We start from the raw sequence: 27,801 nt of genomic DNA, 5'->3' as shown, positions 1-27,801 counted from the left end.
CTGTCCAGGCAGGATGGTGAGGGGGTCACGGTGGCAGTCACCATGGGGGTCTGTGGCCCCTCAGCGCAGCAGCCCCAGCACGGCCAGGGCAGCGCTCTGCCCGCAGACAAAGGCACCGCCGAGAACGGAGAGAACCCCCCAGGCGATGAGAGCAGCCCTGCGGCGACACGAGCAGAGGCTGCTGGGGTAGAGCTGACCTCAGAACGGGCCACCTCTGCACTTCAGCTCCTCTGGCTGTGGCGCTCTCTGCAGGGTCAGCCTCCTCTGCTTTGCTCCTCTGCCTCACTCCCAGTGCATGGCTGAAGAGCCCAGCAGCCCCTCTGGGCCAACCCCAGTGTGCACTGCAATGACACACAAACCTTGGTCAAACACCTGGCAGATGCCACCATCATTCCCAATCCTGCCTGTGCCCAGTGGCCCTGCTGAGGGAGCACAGATCCACATCCATCCACCCTTTGCTCAGGCACAGCTATCCCACACACCCCCAGCCCCATCCTATCACCACATGCTTCCACCCCTGTCCCCTGCCTGGCTCCAACCCCACTCCCGGGACCCCCAGGTCTGCACCTCCCTGTTCCCTCCCCCCCAGGTACACAGCCCCCCTCAGCCCCATACCGAGCCCCTGGAATGCAGCACTCACCCCAAGCCCTGCTGCTGCTCTGTCGTGAGGTCCTCAGCACCGAACTGCTTCCCGAACTGTCCCAGGCTGGGACTGTCCCTTTGCAGTCTCCATCACCCCAGGTTGTGTTGTCCCCTCTCCTCATGACAGGCTCATGCTCTGGCAGGTCTCCCCAGGGGACCTCTCCAAGCCTTTGTCACCCACCTGGGGTGCCCCTGCTCACCTTCTGCCTTGGCCCCTGCAGCACTTTGGCACCCCTTGGGGCACCCTCACCCCACCCCAGACATCCATGGGCCCCCCAGAGCACCCTCCAGACCAAGACCCCAAGGTTCTGGGATGCTCCCTCCACCCGCCATGGGGGACAGGACCCCCCAGCACATAACCTCCATCCTCACTCTGCTGCTCCCACAGGGGCACCACAGACATGCTTAAACACACATCCCGAAACTTGCCACACCCTGCCCCGTCCCTTCCCTTGCCCCCACCGCTGCTGAACACGCAGACACTCACTTTTTGCGTGGCCCAAGGCTGCGGGTCCCAGTCATGCACACGAGGCACAGCCCTGCTGTCAGTGCAGAAGCTCAGGCCCACCAGCACAGCACCTCTCACCCAGCCCCATTGCATTGTCCCCCACAAGCACAGCCCTGCACCCCCAAAATGGGGCCAGGACAGGCCACCTGCCACTGCAGCAATGCCCTTGGCAAGAGTGACTCCCCACTGCTTCCCTCCCTCCACGTGCCTGCTCTTGCCTGGAAAGATGAAGATGAAGAATGCGCTGATGCCCCCGATGAGTTCGATGACTTTGCCAATGTCAGGGACGAACAGGGCGATGCCGAGCGTGGCAGCCATCCAGGTGACCGTCAGTGCCACCCGGCCCCGCCGCTCGTGTGCCTCAGACACTGCCACAGCTCCACGCTTCGGGCTTGCCCACAAGTCCTTCACCACCGATCTGGGAGGGATGATTGGGGGGCTGATGGCACCCAGGGGAGCTGCACGGGCTAGGGAGACACCCAGCTTGTCACCACCCCCCTCACCTGCCCAGCAGCACCACAATGGGGTAAATGGTGACAATGGAGACCCCAAAGAGCAGGCGGGCGACGATGACGACTGGGTCATTCCCTGGGTAGGACATCAGGACATCGGACGCCACGGCCTTGCCAAAGGTCAGGTAGCCGTAGACCCCTGCTGACAGGGAGGTGGGGGTGGGCGGCGGTGCAGTGAGCAGGACAGAGGAACCCCGAGGAGGATGGATGAGCCAAGGGGGGAGGGGACCCCCAGGGCAAGGAGGGGGAGAAGGGTTTGGAGCTGGGGTTACCAGTGAGGGAGTAGATGAGCAGGCAAATGAGCATGGAGAGCACAGAGACGGCGACCCAGTGGGAGAAGCTCTGGTTGCGCATGCTGCTGTAGATGGCCACACATGCCTCGTGGCACTGCAAGGCAAGGGGGGACAGCGCTGGGGCCCCATGCAGGGACAGCCCCCACCCCCAGCATCCTCCCTCCCACCTATAGGTGCCCTGTCCTGCTCTGCCCCATTCCCAAGTACTTGTGTCCTGCCCCGCAGCCACCTCTGGTCCCTTTCCGTGCAACCTGCACTTCAAGGGATATCATCCCTATACTCTGGGATGCCATGGGGACTGCCAGCACTGCCGGGGCAGTGGGGCCAGAGGGGGCAGGGTGACCAACCTGGAAGCCAAAGCAGATGGTAGGAATGACGCTGAAGATGGAGGTCCAGGAGGAGGACCTGTGGCATGTGGAGAGGAAGCACAGAGCAAAGGACATGAGGCTATCATGGAGAAGAAACCTTTGTGTTATAAACTGTGCAGCCACTATTGGAATCTCTTGCCCAGTGATCCTGGGAAAAAGGGTGATTGCTGCAGTGAAAGCTGGGGCTGGGAGCTACCATCCACTGTGAGCTGTCCCCAGCTCACCCCCACCACACACAGGGCCCAGGGCTGCCCTGCCTCCAGCCCTGCCCCGTGTCACTGCTCGTGCCATGGAGTTCAGGGCAGGAGAGACATGGGGCTGAGCCTCCTACCTGGGGGGCTGGGGGGGTTCAGTCAAACTCAGGCTCTCTGCCTGCAGGTAGTATTTCAGGATGATGACCAGAGTGAGGTAGCAGGCAGCCAGCGTGCCCAGGATGCTGCCAGGGATGGGAGAGCATCAGCACACAGCCAGGAGGAAGGGAGGGGGGGCTCCCATGGCTCTTCCATGGGAGGAGGTGACCCAGGGCGCAGAGTACCTAGGGGTAGCCCACAGGGATAGCCAGGTGGTACCTGGAGTACTTCTGGAAGCCAATCTCCCTGGGGACGGAGAGAGGGAAGATGACGAGGACACAGAGAGCTGAGAGGGTGAAGCGCTGGTCCACGTACCAGGGGGGCAGCTGGGGATCCCCACTCAGTGTCCCATTGGGGTACAGGGAGTCACACACTGTGGGGGGCAGCGGGGGGTCAGCTGTGCCCTGAAAGATGGCCCGAGGAGGTCGGGAGCATCACACCACGGCAGGACCAGGGAGCCCCAAATCCTCAGAAATTCCAGGAAAATCCTAGGAGTGACCCCAACCCACGTGGGACCACCTCCCCCTCACTCCTGCGAGCTGCTGGCCCCAAGCAAGCCCCAAACACAGCGAGGGGAAACAACTCACGTTTCTCCAGCTGGTCTCCTACCACCCTGAGAAGGGCCACAGAGATCATGAAGAGGTTGAGGAGGAAGCAGACCTCGCAGAGTTTCCCCATGGCCGCCCCGCACACGGCTCGGACCACGCCCTGGTAGGTGGGCTGGGCGCTGAGGGCTGCGGCATAGCCCAGCACGGCCAGCCCGCTCACCAGGAACACCAGCGAGCCCTGCGGGGACAGAGCCAGCAAGGAGCACCACACCGACCCTCCATCACCCCCAGAGCAGGAGGGGAGCCAGCAGGGCCACGGCCAGGAACCAGGTCACCGGCCAGACACCTTGTGGCCCTGGGTAACACAGGTCAGCAAAAGGATGTAGACAAACCTTACGTGGTACTTTGGGTTTAGATTTGGGGGGTTTTGGCAAGTACGAGGGCAGACACCCATTTTATTTCGAGTTGAGCTACAAGCCAGCTACAAGTGTGGCTTCAGCGGCAAAGAGCATCCCTAAGGTGACACCGCAACAACCTCAGGCTGTTGCACCGCTGCCCTCGCCCCGTCGGGACGGGGCTGCCGTGCGAATGGGGTCCCCGCCAGCCCCCCGAACACCAGAGCGGGCGATCCCCCTTCTCCCTCCGTCCCCTCCCCGGACCGGCACCCCTCGGTTCCCTCTGGGGCTGCCTCTGCCCGCTGCCCCTCTCCCGTCCCGAGTCCGCCCTTACCAGCTCCACCAGGAGGGCCGGCACGGCCCCGCCGGCCCTGCCGAAGGCCCAAGGGAAGCTCAGCAGCCCCGCGCCCAGCGCAGACTTGAGCAGAATGAAGACGGCGCCGGCGGAGGAGAGCCCCGGCTCGGGGAGCCCGGCGGAGCCCCCCGCCGCGGGCAGCAGGGGCCTGGCCTCGCCCGCCGCCCGCTCCATCGCGGCGCGTCCCGGCGCGGTGTGGCCGGGCGGGCGGGGGAGCTTGGCCCCTCCGCAGGGCCCCCGGGGGCGGGCAAGGGCAGCGCGGGGCTGCGCGGACCCCCCGCCCCCGCGGGCAGTGGGGAGGGGGCCGTGGGAACCCCCCGGCAGCAGCTCACCCACGGACAGCCCCGTCCCGCTCTCGGCTCTCGGAGCGCTGCTACAGAGCGCAGCATCCCTGCAGCTCCCAGCGCGGGGCGGCTGGGCTACGGGCTTATGCTCTCACTAGCCATGAAACTCCCACCACAGGGCTGGGCAGCCTCCCTCTTCCTGCCGTGTTCACCCACCCACGAATTGCCACCACGGGCATTACGGAGCATATGGAAGGGTGAAGGAGGGAAGGTAGCTGCAGCTCCCACCCTTCACTCGCTGGGCACAGGGTGAGGCCAGCACCCCTGCGTGTCGCTGCAGCACCTAAAAGCCCACTGGCGCTTTCCTGCACTGGGAGACCATGGAGAGGAGCCATCCCCTCCCACTGCTTGCTCCACGCAGGTGAAGAGGATGCCAGGACAACAGGATGGGGTGACTGATGCTGCAGTTGACCACTAGAGAGGAGGCTGCACCCCACAGGGATGAGGGGCCCATCCCTGACATGGGGGGACACACAGCAGCTCTGTGCCACTCCTGGCACATGCCACTGCCCCAGGGCTCAGCACATTGGCCCTGGCATTGGTTGACAGCCCCTAATACATTTTTGATTTCCCAAATATGCGCCCTTCTGATCTCAGTAAGACGGATAAAGAGACTTTAATCAGCTGCTAGGAGGAATTATGGATGGCTAATTGTGCCTGCCACCTCCATTACATCTCTGCCGCCTACAGGGCTTATAAACACTTAGAAGGGCCCTTCCAAGCCTTCATTAGCTGCACACCAAAGGCTTCGGGAATAATTGGCCTCTACGTCTTAGAAATTGGCCACTGGGCTGTAAAATACCAGCCACTGGGAAAGGCTCTTAATTCAGACTGGCGCTTTGATACAGCTTGATTCCAGTTTCAAGGCTGCAGCAGAGCTATAATCTCTCATTAGTGCTGCGATGAGGAGCAAGTCTCCTCATTAGCACTGATCTGAGAAGTGGCACCAAAGCCTTCCAGTCACCCTCTAATGGAAGAACCTCAAACCAAAGGGGTGCAGCTCATCTCCCACACCAGCACAGCAGCCACAGATGGCTTCTCTGCTCAGTAGCTCTGGGCTCCCTCCCTTATATTTTTTCCCTTCTCCCATTTATCTGGGTCCTCCAGCCCTGGGCTGCAAGTCATAATCTGAGGGTCCCTGTGGGTTGGCACCTTTACCTGCTGCTGTGTCTCCTTGGCAGGTGGAAAAAGTGCTGTTGATGTTTTCCACATTATTATCTTTGAAGACTATTGAAGATACAAAAATGCAAATGCACAGTCCTTGTTTTGTGCAAATGAAAACACTGACCACAATTATGCTTTGCTACCTGCAACCCCTTCTGAGGTTTGGCCCTTCAGATTTCACACCTTAACTGATAGATTTTTTACAACCTGGACAAGTTGCACAGCTGCTGCCAGCTGGTCCTACAAGAGACCCCAATGCCACAGGTGAGATGCTGAAAAACCCCTCCCTATCATTATGGATCTCTGTTCAGAGAGGGAGGAACAATAGGTTCCAGCCCCAGTGGGATGGCACAAGCAGCTAAACGTTAGGACCATCTTCTCAGCCCTAACAAGCTTCCACTAATAGCTTCAGAACAAAAGCTCAGTGCCTTCTCTGCCATGGCAAAAGGATGTTGCCTCTTCCAGCGCATCCTCCAGAAGAGAAATGCTGGACAAAGGCAACCACTCTTGAAGTTAGGAAAAATTGGTTTGCCCACTCTTTTCTGCAGGCCACACATCCATGGCTACCTGGATAGGCTTGCCCCAGACTACATGCAGTGCCCTTCCCACAGCCCATGACCACCCCTGATTGTCAGCCCTAAGAGGATGGGTGCAGTCAGATGGCTCAGCAGGGCTGCCCCTGCCTCCTCTTTCTCCAGCCAAGCCCAGAGCTGCCCACAAACTCACCCAGGACCATTCACCAGTGCAGACTGCTTACCTGCCCAGGGTGCCACTCCATTCACAAACACAGGCAGCCACCAGCTCCTGGCTCCTCCTAAAAATAAGGCGCTCATTCAGATCAACAACGAAAGCAGCTGGCAGGGAAAACCTCACAGCTTCACTACAAAAGAGAGAAGCTATTTCGATGATGGCAACATTAACCAGCTCTGCACTGGGACACTTGTGCCCACACCCCTACTTAGGCCAATGACAATCTGCAGGCTTTCAAGCAGGACAAACCAAAGGAGACTGGGTTTTTGTCTCTGCGACATCACCCTGTGCTGTTAGAGGCCATCCCCATGACAGTTTTCTATACAGCTCTTTGGGAGTTCTCTCCTTACTGCTCAGTTTTGAAGGTTTCCAGAACTTTGCATTCACTCAGAGTACTGTTTGTATGACTGCCCAGTTAGTGCTCCAAAGTCAAGTCTGCAAGCTGGGATACTGCTGGTTAGGACAAATATATAGTAGGAACACAGGAGACATGAAAATATTCTCTACTCAACAATTTACTCTCTTTGACTGCCAGTGGAAAGAAGAGCCACTTAGCACGTTGTCTTTGCTTCATATAGATAACATATTTATTGAAAAATCTGCTTCACCAACAACGGTGAAATCATGACCAAAAATTACAAAACATCATGGTAGTTGGCTTTATAAAAATAAACTGCAGGAGTATGCCTCACTGATTTGTACTGGTCTCTCTCAGCCCCTTCCTCCTTTAATGGTGCACGTTATACTCTTCAGCATAATACCATTCTAGAAAATTGCATTCCATCCAAAAAAATGCACTTGTTTTTCCTTAGCAGAGGTCCTTAAAGTGACTTTTCCCCCGCCCTCCCCAACAATAAATATAGAAAATAGCCTCTAAACAAATAAATTTTAGTTTGGTCAGCTTAAAAAAAAGGTCCATTTTCCCCGTCTTGGGATATGTAGTGACTAAGCAGCCATTTAAACAGTATTCAAGTCTTTGGTGGCTTCAGCTGCTTAAAGCTGCAGTTTTATGTACAGATGATCAACTGAGGTTCCTTTTTTTCTCTCCACAAACCAAAGACTATGAGATGATGTCAGGTGCACATTCACTGCACCTCCACTGGGAGCAATCCATCGCCCCGGAAAGCAACCGGTCAAAGGAGGTCATCTTTGGCAAGGCAGAGCTTTCACACTGAAGGTGTCTTTGGTGGATGAACCTGTTGCATCAGCTGTGGTCGTTTCACTCGCGGTTTCCGTCTCTTTGGCCTGCTCTTTGCTTTGTTGATCTGCACCACAAAGAATGCCAGGACCACCATGGCACCGAGAAAGGCAAAGACAGGAATGGTCTGTCCCACATCCTGGTTGTACCGGCCTGGCATTATACCTAGAAAGGCAAAGAGGTTTGGAAGCCAGCAGTTACCACGTGAGCCACGATGTCTTTGTGGTGCTAATGCCATCTACCAAAAGGATCTGCCCGTAACTCTTGTTCAAAGCCCAAGCAGCCATTAATCAGATTACACTGCAGACAGGAAGATTAACAGCTGCAGACCAATTAGCAAAAATCAGACAGGATGCTAACGTTACAGAAAAGCACCAGCATTTCCACCTTGACCTATCTGGGCACATGAAAGCATAGCCCAGATTTCCCCTGTAACAACAATCTTCTGTTTTGCGTTAGAAGAAAGATGCAGACACTTGACCATAATCTTCCAACTAAGTAATTGCTGTAATTCAAATCCTGATGGAACGAGGAAAGTGATTTCATGCTTGCTTGCTCCAGAGACTGTGCACACTGAGGATGAGCTATAGAAACAAACCCTTCATTTTTACAGGTGTCTTTAGTCTAGCAGCTCAGACTGGGGAAAGAACATGAATGAGGCTTTCCAACTGCTTGAAGCTGGGCCTGCAGTGCCAACTTGTAAAAGAGAGCTGCCGACCTGAAAGCTGTTTTGAGTGCTGGATATCATTTTTAAGTGTAACAACTTGCCCACAGCACCATTCTGACAAACTCTTCCGACTCTGCTTTTGTGCACCCACAGAAGGAATTTTAATTAGCAGTGGGTATGTGGCCACAGCTCCCAGGATGCCCAGGATGGGACACCCACCAGTCTGAACAGCACCAAAACAAATCTTAATTATCAAAATGCACCCACCAAGATCTTCCTCCCAGTATGCCATGCAAACTTTCTATTGAACAAACTATTCATATGCAAAAAAACCCTTCATCACACAGCCTTTTATGACACAGCCGTACTGTTATTTACATGTTTTTCTCAACTGAAAATGAACAGTGGCCTCTCATATAGCTGTGCTGCATTTTGGTTTTTTTTCAAAGCTTATGCAAAAAGCAAAACCAAAACAGTAATTTTTAAACTTTTCAACACTTACCTCCAGGAATGTCCCATGCTCCACTTTCCCCAGGGGACAATGGTCTCACTTGGGGTCGGTTCTGTCGAAAACTGGGCAATGCCACTTTATCAAGGTCAATTGACAGTAATTTTTGATGTTTCCAGAGGTTACTAGAAGAAATTTAAAGACAGAGGTGTCTGCCCACTTATTTCATAATTCAAGGAATTTTGTAGCAACATACAGAGAAAGTGACAGTACATGTACAACCTACATATAACTCACTAGTCTGGACTCAAGTGATAACCTGACCCATTATTTAGTTTCTGCAGTTTGCAGGCCTCCAAACTTAAATTCAGATATCCCACGGACACAACCTAGATTAGCAACTATTTACCAACAACTCTCTTTCTTGCACAGACTTCAGAAATAACCACCAGCAGCCCAGCAGACAAGCAAGGGCTGTGTGCTGAGCACTTTCCTTCAAGGGACTGACAAATGGCACAAGAGACGGCAGCACGAGGAGAGCTGTCCAAGTAGATGCTTCAGAAAACTCTTTCCAAGGCACACAATGATGATGGGTTTCATCAGGACTGTTCACTCGAAGTTGGAATCACTCAATCACAACAGTGACTTGTGAAGTTATTTTAAAATCGCAGAGTTTCATAGTGTAGCTATTAGGTGAGTCAGAATTATTCACTGAAGAGGCATTAATCATTATTTCCTCTTTGCAATCTGGTATTTCTCTAGGAAAAGGCATTACAGCTGTCCCTTTCAAAAGCAGATGGAACAAGTAATTTTTCGGTTGAACTCAAAATTGAGATTTCTTGTATAAGAAAGACATATACTAACCTGGGGGCAGTTTCATTCAAAGGTTGTGGTTTGGCCCAGGACAGGTGAGGACAAGCAGGAAGAGACCGTGGTTTAGGGTCTCCCAAGTGAGCCTCAAGCACCTTTGAGTATCGATGCAAATGGTTACCTGCAGCTCGAAGCAGAGAGAGACTCAGTTACCCAAAGACAGGCAAGACAAGAGCTACCAACACTGAGCCTGGGCTAAACAGTACTGCTGAATAGCTAGGAGCTGTTTACAGTAACAACAACTCTTAGCTAAATATCAGTCAGAATTAACCTAAGGGAACCTTACAAAACAGTAATAGTATGGCACCTACCATAGCAGTTAATCCAAGTTTTTCTGGCAGCATGTGAGATAAGACTGAATGCTTTATAATGCTTTGTAGCTAGTAACTAGAATGCCCCCCAGCAGCACCAGGTATCTGAACATTCCTGCTCTATGAAGAGAATGTTTTCTTTAGCCTAATCACAACTATATCACAAGAAAACCATGCAATAAGCAATCTCTTCCACTAAAATGGCAGAATATTACAGAGCTCACAACAAACTAACTTTAGTGGCACATAACTCAAGGGGTCTGCCCCAGCCTTCCTGCCCTGCCAGTCCCTCAGCTGCAGCTCTGCTTGGCCATTAAGGCTCTCACCTTCCATGCGCTCAGGGAGGGAGAAGCCAACTCCCGACGGCGGGCGCTGCCTGTTCTCGGAATGGCTGAGACTGGGTGGCATCACCCCGTAGGATGTGTACTGCAGCAGGGAATCCAGGAGCCAAAAGCAATCTGTGGATTTCACAGCCCCAGGCCCCAAAACAAGATATGCGTTATGTCACACTTAAAATGGCTTATCTTTCTGCTACGAAGGCTTTAATGACATTTAGAATTACAATCCATTTTTCTGGCTCTTGCATTTCTCCTCAAGTTCTAGGCTCACTTTCAGAAAGATGCAACTTTCAACACACACCCCACATTCTCCTGCAACACACAAACACAACATTGATCTGTTCAGTCTTAAAATATCTTCCCTTGTGTACCAAACCAGGTTCTTTTGGGGAGCAGGACATAAAAAAACAGGTCTCAAATACAGGAATTCCAGGTTGTGCAAGACCATTCAAGTTTTGGCAAAAACCATGAACTTTTTCAGTGGAAGCAAAGAAAGCTTGAGTTTCTGGTATAATTTTTAACAGGGAAATGAAAAACCAACTGTTTTTTTGAAAGGACAAAATAAATACCTTGCAAGGAAAATAAGAACAAGGTAGTGTTTGCAGTGCAAGGATATGACTCATTTGCTTTCTCAAGCTTAAAAAAATAAACAAACAAACAAAGCGGAAACATTCTGGCTACATCCCAGCGAAAGGTACAAGCATAACCTACAGCAGCTGTGGTACAGACCAGGCTGCGAATCAATGCCACAATGCACTTGATCATGGTTTTCCTTTGCACTTCAAAAGCACAGGATCCTTCATTTTGCTTCTCTGCTGAATTATTACTACCTTAATCCAGAGCTACCCCTAAGGAACAAGCACTCCAGCTAGTTCACATCACAGTTCTAAAGCTTCCCTTTGCAGCAGTAGGACAATGCCTTATCAGCTATTTCCACCACACAGCAAACTATTTTTCTCAGAACTTCTGCCCCCAGGAACAGTTGGTGGGGAATGGGAATTAATCTTCATAATCCCAGTGTCCCTTAAACCCTCACCTTTGATTTTTCAAAGAGGTCAAACAGATTTTGAGGATTTATATTCACAAATGTTAGGAATTTACCTCAGTAAAAGCCACCGATGTCTCTGCAGGAGACATAGCTCCTGGTTCGCAATATAAAAGCTAACTTTAAAGGATTTTGTTAAAGCATTCCACTCTTTCTTGTTTCAGATGTCACACTGAATTAACAGTATTAGGGAGGTCACAGAGCATTATTTTCTATTACTTAATTTAAAGCTGTGTATCTTATCTTTTGTTATGTGCTTTCAATAACCTACAGCGAGCACTAAGGCACCAATATGCAGGTGTTAGGGCAACTTACAGGAAGCAACCCAAAGGCACGCAAGAAAAAAACAGTGAACTCTTTAAAACCCAAAAATGTATGGTGGAGAAAGAAATGAGCTACAGATGGAGAGCTCCCTTAGGCAGGAAGTTCCTTTAAACGTCAATAAATTAGGCAAGGGATGGATTGCATAACGTAATATTTTTAAATGTCAGTGAGAAAAGCTTAAAAAATTATAGATGTACTTTTCATCACAAAAGGAAAATTCAGTTCTGTTCAGCGGAAATGCAGAAAAAGACTTCACATATTGGATTTATCTTCCTCCCCTCAAGCCACTGATCTACCAGCTTGTGCTTTGCATGTCAAAGAGACCCAAGCAACCTCTTAAAAATTTGAAAAGTCAGATCAGACAAACTGCTAGAAAAAAGATTTTATAAGAATCAACCATGCTGTGTAGGCAGAGAGCAGGACTTCTGCAAGAGTCACAGAAAACACACACACAACTCACACACTTGCTACCTCGAGCTGCAAACAAATGCTGTGACAACAAATGGAAATTCCTACTTTCTGACAAAAAAACCAGCTGGTTTGTGTCAAAGTAAAATAACCTGAAAATAGTAATGCACAACTGAAACACTGAACATTACCATAAATCCTCATAGGAAACATTGCAAAGGGAACAAGGCAGGCTGAGGAGCAAACTCAAAAGATAAAATCCATTGTTCTATATGAACATTCCTAAGATGCAACTAGATAAAATGTGAAAGGATCTCCTAATGGCCTCTTCACAACTTCAAATCAAGAATGTGTTAACTGTTTGCACCTTCTGCAAACAAAAACACCCCAAAGAAGCAAAGAACCCCACCAACCAAACCCCCCCTTGCAAAACAACCAACCCCAAAATCCAGCCCCCAAAGCTTGTGGAACAGAAAAAAAAAGCGTGTGGGAAACAGTGCCATCAATCAGAGGGCTATTTAATGTGGGGTGTTCTTTAGCTGTAACTGCACCTCGCAGCAGTTCAGTAGAGCTCTGCAGAACCATGATTAATCCCCAGTAAGGAATATTTAGAGTCCCTAAAAACCAACTACTTCTGGGAGGAGCTGCAAAACTCCCCCAGGCCAGTTGTCAGTGTAGGATAGGACCTCCCCCTGCATGTCAGGACACACACCTTTCTGCCGATGGCTGTCATCCAGGCAGTTAGAGTCGCCGTACAGAACAATTCTGCCACCACCTTCTGAAGGAACTTGGTAAAGCCCCAAAATAGGGACATTTTCAATTATAGCAGTCTCCTGTTTCAAAACTTCAAGACCTACAGCAAAGCACAAATAAACTTCACAGCCTGCAGAGCATCAGTATCAATCTACCCATAAATCAACGCAGCCTACATTGGAAACTGACAAATGCAACAATGCCCTACATCATGTCACACATTTTCACTAGAAGTTTGCAAAACCCCTATGATGCTATGATAAAAATGAAACTACTTCAAGACCCTGATTGTAAAGTTTCCTGTTGATAATAACTTTTTTTTCTTTCTTTGGTGGAGAAGAAGAAAAGACCCCACAACCTGGATTATCTTCAACATGCTTGAATGAAAAATTCCAGTATCTTCAGCAAAAGGTTTAAAATCAAAATGTTCTGCTCTTTGTGTTGTTTCCATCCTTCTGCAGAATTCTACAGAAAGCTGGTTTTAGGTTAAAGGTCTCCTATCTCTAACACCTGTTTCAAAAAACAAAGACAAATTTCAAATTTGGTTCTGAAATTTATCCCCTTTACTTGGGACACTGTGTTTAGATGGCAGAAGCAAACCAAAGAGCTTTTCTGCTTCATGAATTGCAAGGAAAAGGATTCAAGAGAAAAAGCAGGTCTGGCAGGCTACTTGTCAAATTAACACTCTGTCTTTCTCACATAAGGAAACACCTAAGCCATCAGCATACAGGAATATTGTCTTTCCTCCAAGAAACTCACACAGACGAGCTCTACTGTTTCAGAAAATTTCTCCACTAAGTAATCACCTCTGCTGCACATTGTTAGCCAAAAATACAATGAACTCACTGATCTTCTCTGGCAGGTGCTGAGTTATATCAGAAGCACTGCATGTGCTCTACACCCATATGCACTAACCTGACCTGCAACACCCTAAGAGTTCTGGTAATTTGCTCTTGCACAGCACTTCCTAAAGGCCTATCAAATACAAGACTTGTTTTTCAAACTGCCTGCTGACACTATAGCTCTGAACTACCCCCTCACAAATGAAAAGACATTATGATAAAAGAGAAAGGAAATGCATAGAGAACAGATCATTCAAGTCTGAGACCACAGGCATCCTGCACGTATAAAATTTTTCTTTATGAGAGTTTAGCTGAAGACATTTTGTCTACTAAAATTTTCCTTAATTATATCCTTAGATCACCACAACAACACTCAGGCTGAATATGGCAGTGATCAGGGGATATATTTCAGTAGCACCTGAAATTCGTGAGAAATATGAACAAGTAACACAATTACAACACAATTCCTCCCCATCCAGAGACACACCTACATGCAGATTTGTATTGTATACAAATTGTATACAGAGTCACACTGCAGCTGCCTGTTAGGCATCAACTGCATGTTCTAGGCAAATTTTTTTAAAAAAGAAAAGAAATACCTACTCTGTCAATGTGGTTTTACATTGGTTTTAGACCTTTAGACTTTGCAACTTTGCTTGAGCACTGACTCCAAAATTCTACTCAAAACACAGAAAAAACGAGAAGAAAGCTCATACCTTGATCCTTAAAAGTCTGTGCAATGACAATGCCATCTTCTGGGAACTTTGCAATACTGCACCCTGATGCGTAATTCACTGAAAGAGATCATCACAAAACTGCAATTTAGACCAAAAATGACACTCCCTCCCTTCCCCACCCAACAAGCCCAGGAGAATACATTCCCAGGAACACTGCACTGAATTAGCACATTTCTACCAATATGCGTATTTTCAGAGAAGGCATTTCTAAGCACAGTTTTCACAGGCTCACTTTTACACAGTTTTCAAATTTTTCATTTAGGAGGTGGACATTATCTTTTTTCAAACTGAAAAGCTTAATCAAATACCGCGAAAAGATCTACAAAGGAAGAAATCATGTAAGCATGCGTTTGAGACTCTATTCACTGAATTTGAGTGGTTTGCTTGACTCTTGCTCAACCTCAAACTTGCAGAAGAATGATTTTCCAAACACCCCACTGTAGCCTGCATAGGCAATGGACTTCAGTACTCACTTTCATGACTTGCCATGGTAAAATCTCCTTCATACAGCCCATCACTAAAGGCCATATTCCAGACAGAGAGCAGATCATTGAGAGCTGGTATATTAGCACCTCCGGTATCAGGCATCCACCACTGCCTGTAAAAATTACAGTGTAACACTGTTCATTAGTATGAACACAGAATATACTCCTAGAGTTCGGATAACAAAAAGTTATGTGTCTTTCTGCATACAGACTTTTCCAAAGCCATTTAAATAATGAACTATATCTCAAAGCCTTAATTAACTCCAGGGGCATCTGAACAGCTGTCTCTCTGACAACAATGCTTTTGAGTAAAAGTTAATTTATACTGATGTGCTCAGTGCATTTCAGTTGCATGAAAAACTTCAATCCACTAGAAAGAAATTCAGTCTTAAGCTCTCTGACCAAGCTGAGGTAAAAATTACAGTCATATACCTTGCTTCTCATTTGTATAATGAAGCAAAATGTCACATATTTTTTCTTTGTACAATACATCCAATAATTTCAGTAATGGGTGCACAAATGCTTGTGCAAGCAGTGGTGACTACCTGCAACACACATTTCCTTTCTATTCTGCTCTCTTAAAGTAAAAACATACCCACTTTTGTTTGTTGGTCTCCAATTCCTTATTTATTTTCATTGTAAATGTTTTTCTTGGCATTGAAAGTAGAACACAGTACCAGAGAGGCCTTCACAATAATGATAAAATAGATAGCTTTGCTTCTTAGCTGCAGCTTAAGGTCAATTTTGCTACTTCAGGTAATACCTTCTTACAGATAACATCCAAGTGCTGTAGTACAGTGTATCATATCTCGGATTTTTAGGGTAATATGTGCACAAAATGGCAATTCTGTGGCATTTTTTCTCTCAGAGAACTGGGAAATAAATCAGTACCTTGTGTTTTCATCATAGAATTTGACTTTTCTCATCACAGATGTGTTGTACCAGTCACTAAAGACTATCAGTGAAAGTCCATTATCAACATCCCTCCTCAATTTGGTGATCTCTTCGGGGAAATACTCTTCCTCACTGTCCACCATCAATAAAGTCCCTGTGTGTGAAAGCAGAACCAGGAGTTCACCAAGCTGGTCACTGTAATGTTATCATTATTCACACAACTCACACAGAATTCAACACAAGTCCACATTTTGCACACTATCTGGTCCACGTGTCCTGCTCTGGCAGCTCACCTAATGGAGTCATATTTAACAATATAAATACAAGACAATTCAGTTTACAAATGTATCTAAAAATTAGTTTGGCAGCACAGGAAGTTTTTAGGATGTTACTTATGACTCCAGTTTGTGTGGTCTCAAGAACTGAATGCCTGCGTGTGTCAGGTTTAAATTCTGCAGTTTGGTCTAGAGTACTAATGCAGATGCACCCTGATCAGGAGGTTTTTCACTGCTCCAGTTCTAACAGGCACTCCCCTCACTTCTGCAGACTGGCAGCCAAGTAGACAGCAATTACTCTGAAACGTGGCTTGATTCACACCTTGAAAACTACAGCTGCATTTTGGCAAGCTTGACTAAAGTGCCACTGCCACTTTCATAGAGCCTTCTCCCACTCCTGGGAACAAGCACAGGTTTGGTCTGTCACCTGCCTGGCCAACCTATCAGATTTCCTTCCTGATGAACACAGAAACAAGGCACACACTGCTTTGCTATCGCATATGGTTGGATGAACACTTTACCCACTCTTTTATCTAATCAAAGATCACTAAACATAAAAGAAGAACCAGGATGGACACCTTTGATTTTGGTCAATTAAACAGGTCATGCTTCATTTTGACAGTGCCAAAATCTTTTGGCAAATACAGTTCTGTCTTTGGGGACTGAATAAAGAGGGACTTTTAACCCATTTAAAGGTGGACTTTCCCTTCTTTTTTTCATGATAAGGAAAGACCTGCACTAATTCTACTGAACTCCCAAGCAAGTTTCTCCACACTCTACACAACTAAATATCAGCACATAAATAATAAATACTCCCACTGCCACATTATTTTTTCCATTACCATTAGAATTTTTATTTGTACCCTCAAAACATTTTTGGTCTTCCACTGAAAGGTCATCTCAGGAAAAAGTTACCAGTATGGAGAACAAGGCAATTAATTCATGCTTACCATACTGACTTGCATCAAAACATGTAAACGGGGAACCAAGAACCTCAACAAAGTACCCCATGCTCCTGAGGTGCTGGTACATGTCCCTGAAGTTTGTGTGGATATGGTCACCATTCCTTTGAAAGAGAAAAGTGTTAAAGACGTTTAGATCTGACATGTAGAAATCTGATTTCCATCTTTTTGATTTTCTGAAATCCTGTCCACCTGCCACACTTGCATACTCCAAGAAGCTTTCCAAAAGCTTACGTCCGGGTCACTGACCCAATTAATCCTCACCGAGATACTGTTGCATGATTTTTCCTATGGATGCTTCCCCTCTCCATCTATGAAAGGCAACAGGACAGCCAAGCCTTTCCCTGCTTTGAAGACAGTCGCTCTCGAGACAAGGTGTCTCTTCTTGTTTTTTAAATTGTCAAGTTTGTTTGATAAATGAATACTGAAGCAGTTAATAAAGTGTCCCACTTAACTTCCTGGGAGAAAGTAGGTCAGAATAGAAAAGCCAGACAAAAATCTCAGTATCTTAAATGAGCATTTTAAAAGCTTTTCATTTCATGTGAATGAAACCATAGAGCACAAAAACCAATCCTGCACCAAAAGTGTGGTCCAAGTGCTTTTCATGGATTTCTCAAAAGATAATCCCATGCCCCTCTGAAAAAGGCCAGAACTATGGCATTCAGTGAAATCATCCCAGAACATTAACACACAATCAAGAAATACTGATTGAATAGAACCTGAGATAAATACCAATCTAACGGATCATTCTTCATCCTCAAATTATCCCTGGGGAAGTATCCTGGTGGATAACGGAGGTTATGATATTGATCCCAAAGGACTCGCTTACTACGAGGTGGAGTAGGAATAATCTTCACTTTTATTGGAAGCTTCACCGTTGAAGTCTGCTCTGCACCATTCTTAGACTGAAGGACAGAACAAACTACAGTGAAATCTTTTTTTCCTCACAGGAATCAATTAACCATGGATTGTAAAAGACCAAAAAACTGCAGGTATCAAATCTACTTTTAGTCACCAGTACCAGCTCCACAAAGAAAGACATGACTTTTCCCCTAAATTGCTGCAGTATTTTTTCTGCACTCAGTTTATAATTACGCTCAGAATGTAAAATACTTAACATATGTTACAATTGTGATCTGGTTCAGTTGTTCAAAGTCTGTAAAGTTTCTCAGGAACAATTAGGCATGGTTCTAGAAGAAACATATTTAAGCAATCTTTTTCAAAATACATTACTTTAAATTCACAATAAATGAAATTATTATGTTGGTCTCATGGAGAGGTTTCCTGATTCTAAATTATATGCAATTTGCTCATAATAATAAAACCATTATTTGTACTCTTTAATTTCCTGACCCAAGTTTAACTTATGCTTCAAATGACAGGGCTAGAGCAAACCCTTAAAACCAAGGTATTTGTATATCAGAAAGCAGTTTTAATAATTCTTAACCTAGGAAATCCAAAATGCACAGAACTTACTTCATTTTCTGCAGGGGATGATACTGTGATCATAACATGACCCTGAGCAATGCCTTCCCAAGACGCTGCTTTCTTTGCGACAGAGATGGAAATTGCCAAGTATCCAGACCAAGGCCACAGGACAGGGGAATAGGAGAAAGCCACCTCAATGTTATCCCCATTTTGGGGGAGATAGGGTTGCCAGTCCGGCTGTGAAATGAAAAATAAAGAACATTGGTAACACTGTATTTGCAATCACTAATTTCTGCACACATAATCTTCTTCCTCTGCATGAAGTAGCACATATTATCTCTTCTGAAGATTATGTCAAATTTAAAAATGCTCACCAAGCCCAAAGGTTTGGTGGTGTGTCAGTGAATCAACCCAACACATCAGCCTCAATGACCCAGACTAGAGGCTTTTCAGAGGCAAAACTCTGAAAAGCTGCCCAAGTGAATCTACTTTATCATTCTGAGGTCATGTGCAAAAATGTATCAGTGAGAACACAAGATTTCCTCTCAGTAACAAAGTGAGCTAACAGCATAGCAGACAGCAACAGGCACATTACACCAGCTGTCTGTATTACCATGACCTAATGACCCTGGGTAAGAGCTTCAATGCCCTTTAATGTAAGCTTCAACCTAAAACAGCCCTTAGGAGTCACACTAAAATGTTGAAATTAGGTTCACTTACATCAGCTAGAGTTACAGGACAGGTGTCTTGTGTAACTCGTATCAATTCTCAAATCTAGTCTACATTTAAACTTACTTAATTAAAAGCCTCCCTAGCCAAGCAACATGCTCAACATCACTGGTGTGAAAGAACAGGTTTGGCAGCAAAGCTTGGTTGACACACTCAGGTCACTCTGACCCATTGAAGAGACACGATTCAGTGTTAGGATTCAGTTTACTGAGATCAGTTGTGCTCCAGACCCAAAAAAAAAATTACGAAAGTCTACGCTGAAGATTTTAAATGCAATTAGAGAATACAAAGAAATCTCTAAGTACATCTTAATGCAAACTGGTTTTGCAAAGATAAAATGTTACACACCCCTGAAACCAATGCATTGCTTGAAAATGTGCAGACAGCTCATGTTGACAAATCATCCAATCTGGCTGTGCCCTTTAATCAAACAAACATTTTTCATCTCTTGCTCCCAGAAGCAAGGTTTGTTCTACAAAATTCATAGCTAAAGTAGTATTTTCTGGGAAGGTTTTGGCAATATTACAAGTCAGAACTTGGAACAGTGTTACTACTTACCTTGTCTACAATTCTCCCTGTGACTCCCATGCCATTAAGGATAGTAACATTAACAATAGTTGGCATCCCTCCATAATATATGGGCTGAGAACAATAGGGCCACATGTAGGGACATTCGGTCAAGTCAATATAGCTTGGACTCAAACTGCAGCAGGACGGAGGAGGGAAAATTTGAAGAGAAAAAAATAATCAATAAACAGAAGAAGAACATGCCACCACACAGAACTGTGAAAACAATTCAGATAAACCATGCCACCCACGGTTTACCAAGCTCTCACCTCACTTCCCAAATAGGCCCCAAAATCATCTTGCATTTCTCTCTCTCTCTCTTTTTTTTTTTTTTAAGTTTTGTGAAAAGATTTTCACACACAAAAAAGGAAACTTTTCAGTACAGGGATAAGGCCCTTTTTCTCAAAAGTAAAAAACTTAAGTACTTTTCCACTGCGTTCTCACATTATCCGTAACAACTAAGGCTATAAGGGAAAATGATCATCCCCTACACTGCTATAATTCAGGCAGAAAAAGCTTGTAACTTTTCATTTTCTTGTCAAAATTCATGCTTCCGATGACACAAGATCTGTGCAAGTCCTTGCTGTTGCACAAGCACAGATTGCTCAACCAAGTTACATATGCATCACCTGCTCTCTTAAACCTCAGAGCAAATTATAGTGCACCATTGATTAATTAAGGATTAAAATTAACCTGGCCTGTGGTTTATAGCTGTTGAGGATCTGATAAGCTCTTAGAAGATCCAATTTGCCATGTCCCTGTTCAAACATGTTGACTCCAGGTAGTCTCCGTGCTGATGCAATAAGGGCCTGCTTCATACTTGCTGGATTCACCATTTCACGCTTCTGAACTGTGCTGAAACAGGAAATAAGAGATCAGAAAATCAGTTCGTTGTAACATCTTCTGTTCATGTTTGTCTATTACTGCTTGATTTCTCATGATACAAATGTAGCAGGGGAACAAGTTTCTGATATATTTTGCTTAAAGCTAATAATACATTCATTTTTCTCCTCACAGTGTGCTCCATGACCAGCATTACAATCAGGGCAGTATTTTGATATTCTACATAAAATATCTCTCTTCTGAGGAGGAAAAACAGTTCTGTTGTTCAAACTAAAATGCACCATTTTATGGAGGAAATATGATGGTGACTTTGGATTTTTCACATTTCTCAAATAAAGGTTTGCCTCATCCATATGGAGTAGCTGTAACAAACACAAGGTATGGACTTGCAGTTCCCATGTTCATGCTCTTCAGTGTGCAACACCTGACTTACGCAACAGGATAATGGCCATAAAACCCTGCATCCTATAAAAGTTACAAGTACATAGATCATTACCTGCAAAAGGTGCCTTCTTTTACAATAGTTGAGATAAGATCAGCAACTCCAAATTATTAAAAAATGTGACAAGATTGCCTCCTAGTCCTGTTCTCCCTAACGATATTCTCCAAAACTATTACTCAAAATACTTATTATTCATCAAGTTTTTCTCATGAAACATAGAGGTAGCCAGACACGGTAATGTGACAGGCAGAACAACAGTGATTTTATTCTCCAAGTTTGTTTTGCTACATCTAAACACAGTTTAGTTTTATCTGGTGAATTCCTCCACAGGGAATTTTATGACCCTCCTGATTGGTACCTTTTAAGAGATTCTTAATGAAGACTTACCTCACTAACAAAGTGACAGCACCTGCCACCACAGGAGATGCCACACTTGTCCCAGAGAGTGAGCGACATCCACCTTTCATACCAGACCCTCTCACTCCAGAGCCGTAAGTAACAATATCAGGCTTCACTCTGCCGTAACCTCCAGGCAGCTCCTGGGAAAGAAAACAAATGGATTACTGCCCAAATGTGTAACAAACACTGGTGGCTTCACTTGGGCATTTAAATTAAATGCAGGTCATTCAGAAGTAAAAGCAGCAACTAAATCAGTTGAGGTTCAGAATCACAGAATAGCAACTAACCTAAAGAAAGACTCAAGCTGTTTAGGACAAGTTCTCAACATTTCAACATTACTGCTGATAGTATCGCTGCTAAGCATGAAACCACTGAATAAATGATAACCACACTGCTAGTGGCTACACAAACAGAAACATGTGGCAGTCCCCTTCATCAAGATCACAGTGCAAGCTCATCTGAAGTCATGTGTGCAGCAACCACCACCTCAGCTCCACAGGCAAGTAAGTGCACTGTTACATGTAGCACCTGGAAATCCTAGGATTTTTAAACTGAAGGACAAGAGCAGGCCTTCATGTTCGCAGATTTAACCACATAGACAAGTCCTCACCATCAATCAAAAGGACCTGGATGTTTTACAAATTCATTAAAAATGTCAACAGTGGTCAGGACTAATAATGAGAAACCCTGAAAACAACATTAAACTTCTTGCTTAAAGACTTACAGTTTCTAACTATTCTGATCTCTGATGAAATCTCCACTCCGACACATATCAACTACATATCATTGCCTATTCAAAAAAGGTTGCCCTTCCAAGACCCTTATTTTGGCTGCAAATGTGAGAGGTCATCATCAAAATATCTTACCCAAGTGGTCATTCCCCTAGATGAAAAGCGAGCTATATTATCTTCAAAGTCAATGCCACCTACTCCAATCACATCCATCTGGTCAGCAGGATTATTGAGAGTCCTAGCATAAGTTGGGAGACAGGAATAAAAAAAATTTAGAACAACACCCAAAAAACAAGACACAGTTATAATAATTTTATCCTGGTAACAGAAGTGCTGCCATCAGATTTTTGTCAGATACTTATACTTCACAGATGACAGCAACTCATCAGGCAGTTACTAACTCAGTAACTATCAAACTGTGTACCTCGAAGACAAAACAAAATCTGGTTTTAGGCATTTATTTCAGAAATACACCACAAATTGTTCTCAGTTGATCCCTTCTACATTCCTTAAGTCCAAGATCAGGAAGCAAAGATTTCTCCTCATACTAACAGGGAAATGTCAGCTGTAAGCACTGCCATTCTTCTTTTACTGACTTTCTACTGTTTCAAAGAAAAACATTTAGTTAAGTACTTCAAAAAATGCAAGTAATAAGGAGAGTGAAAAGAGTTCAACTAGAGTAATTTTCTAAGATTAGAGAAAAAAAGGAGGCAAAACTTCCTGACCAAGCAAAACTCCTTCCAAACCCACATAACAACATAGCTGGTTCTCTTTGAAGCGGGCACTGACACTCACCCATATAAAGGGCCATCGTTGCCAATAGCAGAGACCATGATGACATTGTTGGCAGTCAGCTCCCAAACCTACAAAAACCAATATTTACAATAAGGCTCTGCCACCAAAAAAGAGACTTTTCTAACAGACATAACTTCTTTCTGAGTCTTAGAAGATACGTCTCACTGTATATCCACTATTAAGTTCCAAAGTTTTTTAAGATTATTTGAACAATAACCCAACCTTGACAGCAACACTTTTGACAGAATCTTCTTACATTATACCACAGGAAAAATTCTTCTCTGTAACAAAGCACTACAGATGCCAAAGTCAAGTAATTCTTATAAATCCCCTCCAGCAGTACTCTGGGGAGTACAGTGAAGTCACTGTCAAACTAAATTGCAATGCAGGTTATCATAAAAAAAACAAGGAAGAATTTATGCCTCAAACCCCTTAATTGCCCTTTACAAAGAAAGACTATATTCTTTTTTCGAAAAGTAAATTAATTCACTTAAAGCTTTTGAAGGCCAGACCAATAATTCAGGGAACTATGACATTTACAAAGACAAAAACCTAATTCCATCTTAACCTGAACCAAATCTCTTGGCACACAGCTGAATCAACTACCTGCACTTTTTACCTACTTGATCTTAAGTTCACTAAAATCATGCCATACATATTTTTTTTAATGATTAAATAAATTAACCATGCAGAGATTTAAGGAAAAAAAACCCAATAGTGGATTCCAGTTAAGTGTCTTCTATTAAAGGTCCCTTTAGTTGTCTGCTTCGGAGTAATTTCCTAGCAGATTATGAAGCACTTTGTTAAAGAGCATTTCCATAACTCTGTGAACATCTGGGTTGTGCTTGGGGTTTTTTAACTCATTCCTTACATATACTCCTAAAAGTCTGTATGCTGTACAAAATTTCTGTCACAGAAATGAGACACAGAAACTGTCAGCACGACCAGATGCAAACAAGCACCTCTGCAAGTCCAGTATTTGTGTGAGAGATACAATTATTATGTTCACTTCATTTCCTCATACTAACTTTGTCAACAAATGGATGATCCATGAAGTCTGGCCCACCAATACTTAGATTCAGAACATCTATCTTCTTTAAAATTGCATAATTAAAAGCATCCAGAAACCAAGACGTATATGAAACCTACGTAAGAAAGAGGGGAAAAAGTTACCATTAAAAAAATCCAGTGATTTCATGACAACACAGATTTTAGACAGAGAGAAGAAACAAAACCATAATAAAGCACAAAAGTGACAGTGGTCTTCAATGTCTAGTGCTCAGTACATCTGAGTGACTGCTCCACTATACATATAAGACTTCCACATACTATTTCTGAAATATACCACATTTGGAAACTGTCAGAAAGCTGTACCCTTCCCACATATTAATGTCTACATTTACAAGGGCATGCAATATTCTCAAAGGAAAGGATTAACACAGCATTAACCTGGAAAGGCAGGAATTGAAATGCATGTAAAATAGCTACCTGATTATTGGTGAACACTCTGAAAATGTGCAGTTCAGCATTTGGAGCAAATCCTTGGCATTCCCTCATGCTGGCTATCACACCTGCTACAAAAGTCCCATGGCCTAAACCTATCACCAAGAGAAGGAAATAGGACATTACAAGACAAATAATTCCATTGCCAAGGTTTTTACCACTGAACATCACCTATACCAAAAAACACATCCTTTTAACAGACTTTACAGCAAACTACAAATACCAGATTCAGTCCCAGTCTTTGTGAACCATATTTTGCTACCAGGTTCAGTGGGGTCAGAATTTGCAGCCCTGTGTAGCCAGACAACCAACTGACAAAACTTGGGTGATACATTCTCCAGTCCATCCATTCCCGATTGCTATAAATGAAATCATGACAAAAAACCACTATTTTGGAAAATGCAGCTCACAAAGTCAATGTATTTTAATGCAGACTTCTTAAAGGATTTTTATCCTGACTCTGCAATAACCATATTTTGTTAAACACGAGCAATGAGAAAAGAAAACAATTTTTTTCTCCTCTTCCCAAAAAATAATTTAGCTTTTCCTTTATTTGACTGCCTGTATTTCTGTACTCCAAATCTGCCTGTCTAGCAACCCTCTGGATACAAAACTAACAGAAAGAGCTACCAGGAGCAGGTGCTGCAATGTAAAGAAAGTACTATGTAAAGAAAACTATGGAAGTGCACACAAGACTGAGCAATATAAGCCTCCATCTCAAGACACACAGTTTTAACAGACGTTTTAACACAGTTTTAACACAGTTTTAACAGTTTTAACAGACAGCACAAAACACACCAGTGCCAGCAATAGTTGGAAAACTGCACAGTAACTCACCATCATCCAAAGTTCTCTCATTAGTCCAGTTTGTTCTCTCCTTTACATTTTTGAAATGTGGATGTTTCTCACTCAGACCAGTGTCAAACACTGCTACTCTCACACCAGCACCTATTAAGAGAAAATCATTGTTGCTTCTCATTCAGCTCCATAGCAAATCTATTCCATCAAGTTAAAAGAGAACTTTTGTTTTATGCAGTATGCAATTTGCAATCTAAGTAAGTTATAGATCTTAAATAAACTCATATTCCAATTCAGAAATTCAGCCAAAGATCATAAACATGACCAATTTCCCCTAAGTACAATACACACACAGAGACAAGCATTCCATAAATATACAAGGCCTTTCAAACCAAATTATTTCTCCATCTTTACAGCCTGGCACCCAGTGAGAGGTTAACACACACGAGTCAATTAGCCTCTCCTTACACTTCACTTGCTTTTCCAGGAAGGTTATTGTTCTCCTTAGGCAACAAGCAAAAGCACACCTGTGTAACCCATTTGCCAGAGGACATCTGCCTGCAAGGTCTGAGCAACCTGGCGAGGGATGGCTCTCAGCAAGCGCCTGCTCGAGTGTCGGCCTGTGGCATGCCAGAAGCCAGAGCCCAAAGAAAGACTTGCTCTTCTCAAGGGGCGGGATGACTGCCACTTCTGAGTCCATCTGGTTTCATTGCAGTGCACCACTGCATCAGCTGTGGAATTAGGATGAAGAAAAGAAAAAAACAGTATGAGGAAAACCATAAAAGAACCGATTTTTATGCAAATGTAAGACATCATATTGTTACAACAAAGGTTTTAGATTATTGAGTATTCATTTTCTCCAATCAAAATCAGTAAAAGCTGCTGGTTTATCTACTAAGGATACAGAGCTCCACAGTCCCAGGTAACTGACTGCTGCAAAAGAAACGTTTCTGTCTTATGGATGGAAACATAGTATGCTTTAGCAAACATATGACAACACCCTGATCATTTTATGACCAATAAATTTCTGTCAATTAAAGAAAAACTGCAGGGCACTTCTCATTTCTGTAATGCTAAGAGATGATGGTGTGAAATAAGGCTAAGAACAGATCCCATGCAGCCACACAAAAAATTACTTACACTCCAAATACTTGAGTGACCGAAAGACCTTTCGCTGAGGTGTTACACGCTTGATGTTCGGATGATCTTCCAGTGTGAGGACTCCATCCTTCTGCTTCTCGTTGATCTGAATAACTTCAAAATCGCTTGGATAGTCACTGGCCGGGTTGTTGCGAGGTACAATCCTCCAGTTCTCAATATCACTGCTTTTTAGTGCACTTGAAATAAATTTACTTCGAGCTTTAGCTGTGAAGTAGCCATTAAAAGCCACAATATACTCTGGAACAAGAGCACAACTTTATCAGAACTGCTGTTTAAGCAGCTTATTCACGTCACATTGCAAAGTCTGAATTTTTATCTGGTTTTTTTAGAACAAAAAATCATAATTTGAGGCATTTTCTTGGTGCTTTTAGAAATTTGCAATTTATTTCTGCACTACATAATGGGAAGGGGTGGGGGGTGTTTCATCAGGAAACCTAAGAAATATGATAAAAACTTTTGAAAGGAAGGTAGAATTGTAAATATCAGGGAAAGGTGAAATGATGGGAGAGGAGCAGGGGAGAGGGAACACATTTATTTTTACAAACTGATAGGCCAATTCAGTGTGTTTCTTGACAGGTATGGTTTAAAGACCCTGCATGGTACTGAGCTTTAGTGCAAATTACTGACACCAACTATGACAAGCTCAAAAACAAAGTCAGACTCAACAGTCCAGTCCTTGATCTGCATCAGTAATTTGTGAGCAGGCTCAGCCCCAGCTCACACCACCACATGCACCACGTTAAGGCTGTGGCCAACTACATGCAGGAATGTCACTCCTGCCATCCTGTCTGCAAGCACCCAGGTACTGCACTGCTGGAATACTGCAGGCTCCTGAGGCAACATGTGCATGCAGTGTCCTACTGCTATCGGTGTCCTACTGCTATCCTTTGCCATCTCAGCATTTGCATATTCCTCAATCTGCCTTTCATCTGCTCCCTTCATAATTGTCTGCCATTTTTCCATGCAAGTATCACTTCCAGATTTTTCTTTAACAAATCCACAGAGACTTCTTGCTTTTCTCACCCCTTCAAGGCCCATCTGTGTGGTTACATTTCATGAAAGAGCCTCAAACATACCACTGGCCAAGTCAAAACAAACAGCTACTAAACACACCAAACTTGCCCACCTGAGCATCTACACCCCATTTTCACTTCTAACATCCTCTAAATTTCCCTCTCCTTCTTTTGTCATTGGAACACTGTCTGCAGCTAAACAAAGAATCTTTGACTGTTTCTCTTTTGGAACATAGAGAATTCAGCAGATGATGTACTTCTACAGAAACCCTGAATATTACAATTGCTCAAACATCACAAATCAGTAACATACACACGAATGTGAGATGGATTTTTTTTTACTGCTTAACTCTTTATTACCATGCTCCACGACTGTTGAAGTGAACTCCACTTTCAATGTAAGGCGAGAACATCCGGGACATCTGTGAGCCTCATGAGAGGAATTCCCTACTCTGGTACCAAAGTGTTTTTTGCCACAGAGTAAAATAACAACCAGAAAAAGCCAGATGTTTGCAAACTTCATGGTCATAGAAGAAAATGATTTCATTCCAAAAATTCCATATATTCAAATCACAATTTTCTTCTTTATAAACTAGTTCATTGTTG

General features: G+C 44.6%; 2 protein-coding genes across 3 annotated transcripts; both read right to left on the bottom strand.

Moving 5' to 3' along the window:
• Positions 1–2: 2 nt before the first annotated feature.
• SLC38A8 (solute carrier family 38 member 8) lies at positions 3–4,471 on the bottom strand. Of its 2 annotated transcripts, XM_085071788.1 has the most exons (9): positions 3,951–4,471; positions 3,261–3,459; positions 2,893–3,046; positions 2,655–2,759; positions 2,303–2,360; positions 1,935–2,049; positions 1,654–1,801; positions 1,130–1,568; positions 3–157 (listed from the first exon to the last, which is right to left on the bottom strand). In XM_085071788.1, the coding sequence occupies exons 1-9, from the start codon at positions 4,143–4,145 to the stop codon at positions 38–40; spliced, it is 1,533 nt and encodes a 510-aa protein (XP_084927914.1). In that variant the 5' UTR covers positions 4,146–4,471; the 3' UTR covers positions 3–37. The 2 variants fall into 2 exon arrangements, with proteins under 2 accessions (XP_084927914.1, XP_084927913.1); XM_085071787.1 differs by lacking the exon at positions 3–157 and having other exon boundaries at positions 625–1,568.
• Positions 4,472–6,788: 2,317 nt separating this feature from the next.
• Positions 6,789–27,742, bottom strand: MBTPS1 (membrane bound transcription factor peptidase, site 1). The gene is made up of 22 exons (XM_085071764.1): positions 27,556–27,742; positions 26,162–26,419; positions 25,549–25,752; positions 25,061–25,171; positions 24,209–24,318; positions 23,749–23,865; positions 22,721–22,788; positions 22,061–22,163; positions 21,183–21,334; positions 20,204–20,365; positions 19,502–19,646; positions 18,263–18,451; positions 17,519–17,691; positions 16,775–16,890; positions 15,547–15,703; positions 14,644–14,768; positions 14,150–14,227; positions 12,551–12,691; positions 10,050–10,181; positions 9,407–9,533; positions 8,597–8,727; positions 6,789–7,592 (listed from the first exon to the last, which is right to left on the bottom strand). The coding sequence occupies exons 1-22, from the start codon at positions 27,740–27,742 to the stop codon at positions 7,396–7,398; spliced, it is 3,183 nt and encodes a 1,060-aa protein (XP_084927890.1). The 3' UTR covers positions 6,789–7,395.
• Positions 27,743–27,801: the final 59 nt, after the last annotated feature.

The sequence above is a fragment of the Lichenostomus cassidix genome, chromosome 11, assembly GCF_008360975.1.
Source record: "Lichenostomus cassidix isolate B80296 chromosome 11, HeHo_3.0, whole genome shotgun sequence".
Taxonomy (NCBI): Eukaryota; Metazoa; Chordata; class Aves; order Passeriformes; family Meliphagidae; genus Lichenostomus; species Lichenostomus cassidix.
This window is presented reverse-complemented; position numbering and strand designations above follow the sequence as displayed.

Bases quoted from the DNA above. Each gene is read 5' to 3' on its own strand.
- SLC38A8 (XM_085071787.1), bottom strand. From the start codon at position 4,145: ATGGAGCGGGCGGCGGGCGAGGCCAGGCCCCTGCTGCCCGCGGCGGGG. The intron at 2,361-2,654 runs GTAGGAGGCTCA...CACATGCCACAG, and splicing joins GAACCCCCCCAGCCCCCCAG to GTCCTCCTCCTGGACCTCCA. The intron at 2,050-2,302 runs GTTGGTCACCCT...CTTGCCTTGCAG, and splicing joins CCATCTGCTTTGGCTTCCAG to TGCCACGAGGCATGTGTGGC.
- MBTPS1 (XM_085071764.1), bottom strand. From the start codon at position 27,742: ATGAAATCATTTTCTTCTATGACCATGAAGTTTGCAAACATCTGGCTT. The intron at 20,366-21,182 runs GTAAGTCTTCAT...TTCCTGTTTCAG, and splicing joins GCTGTCACTTTGTTAGTGAG to CACAGTTCAGAAGCGTGAAA. The intron at 10,182-12,550 runs GTGTGTGTCCTG...TGAAATCCACAG, and splicing joins TGACAGCCATCGGCAGAAAG to ATTGCTTTTGGCTCCTGGAT.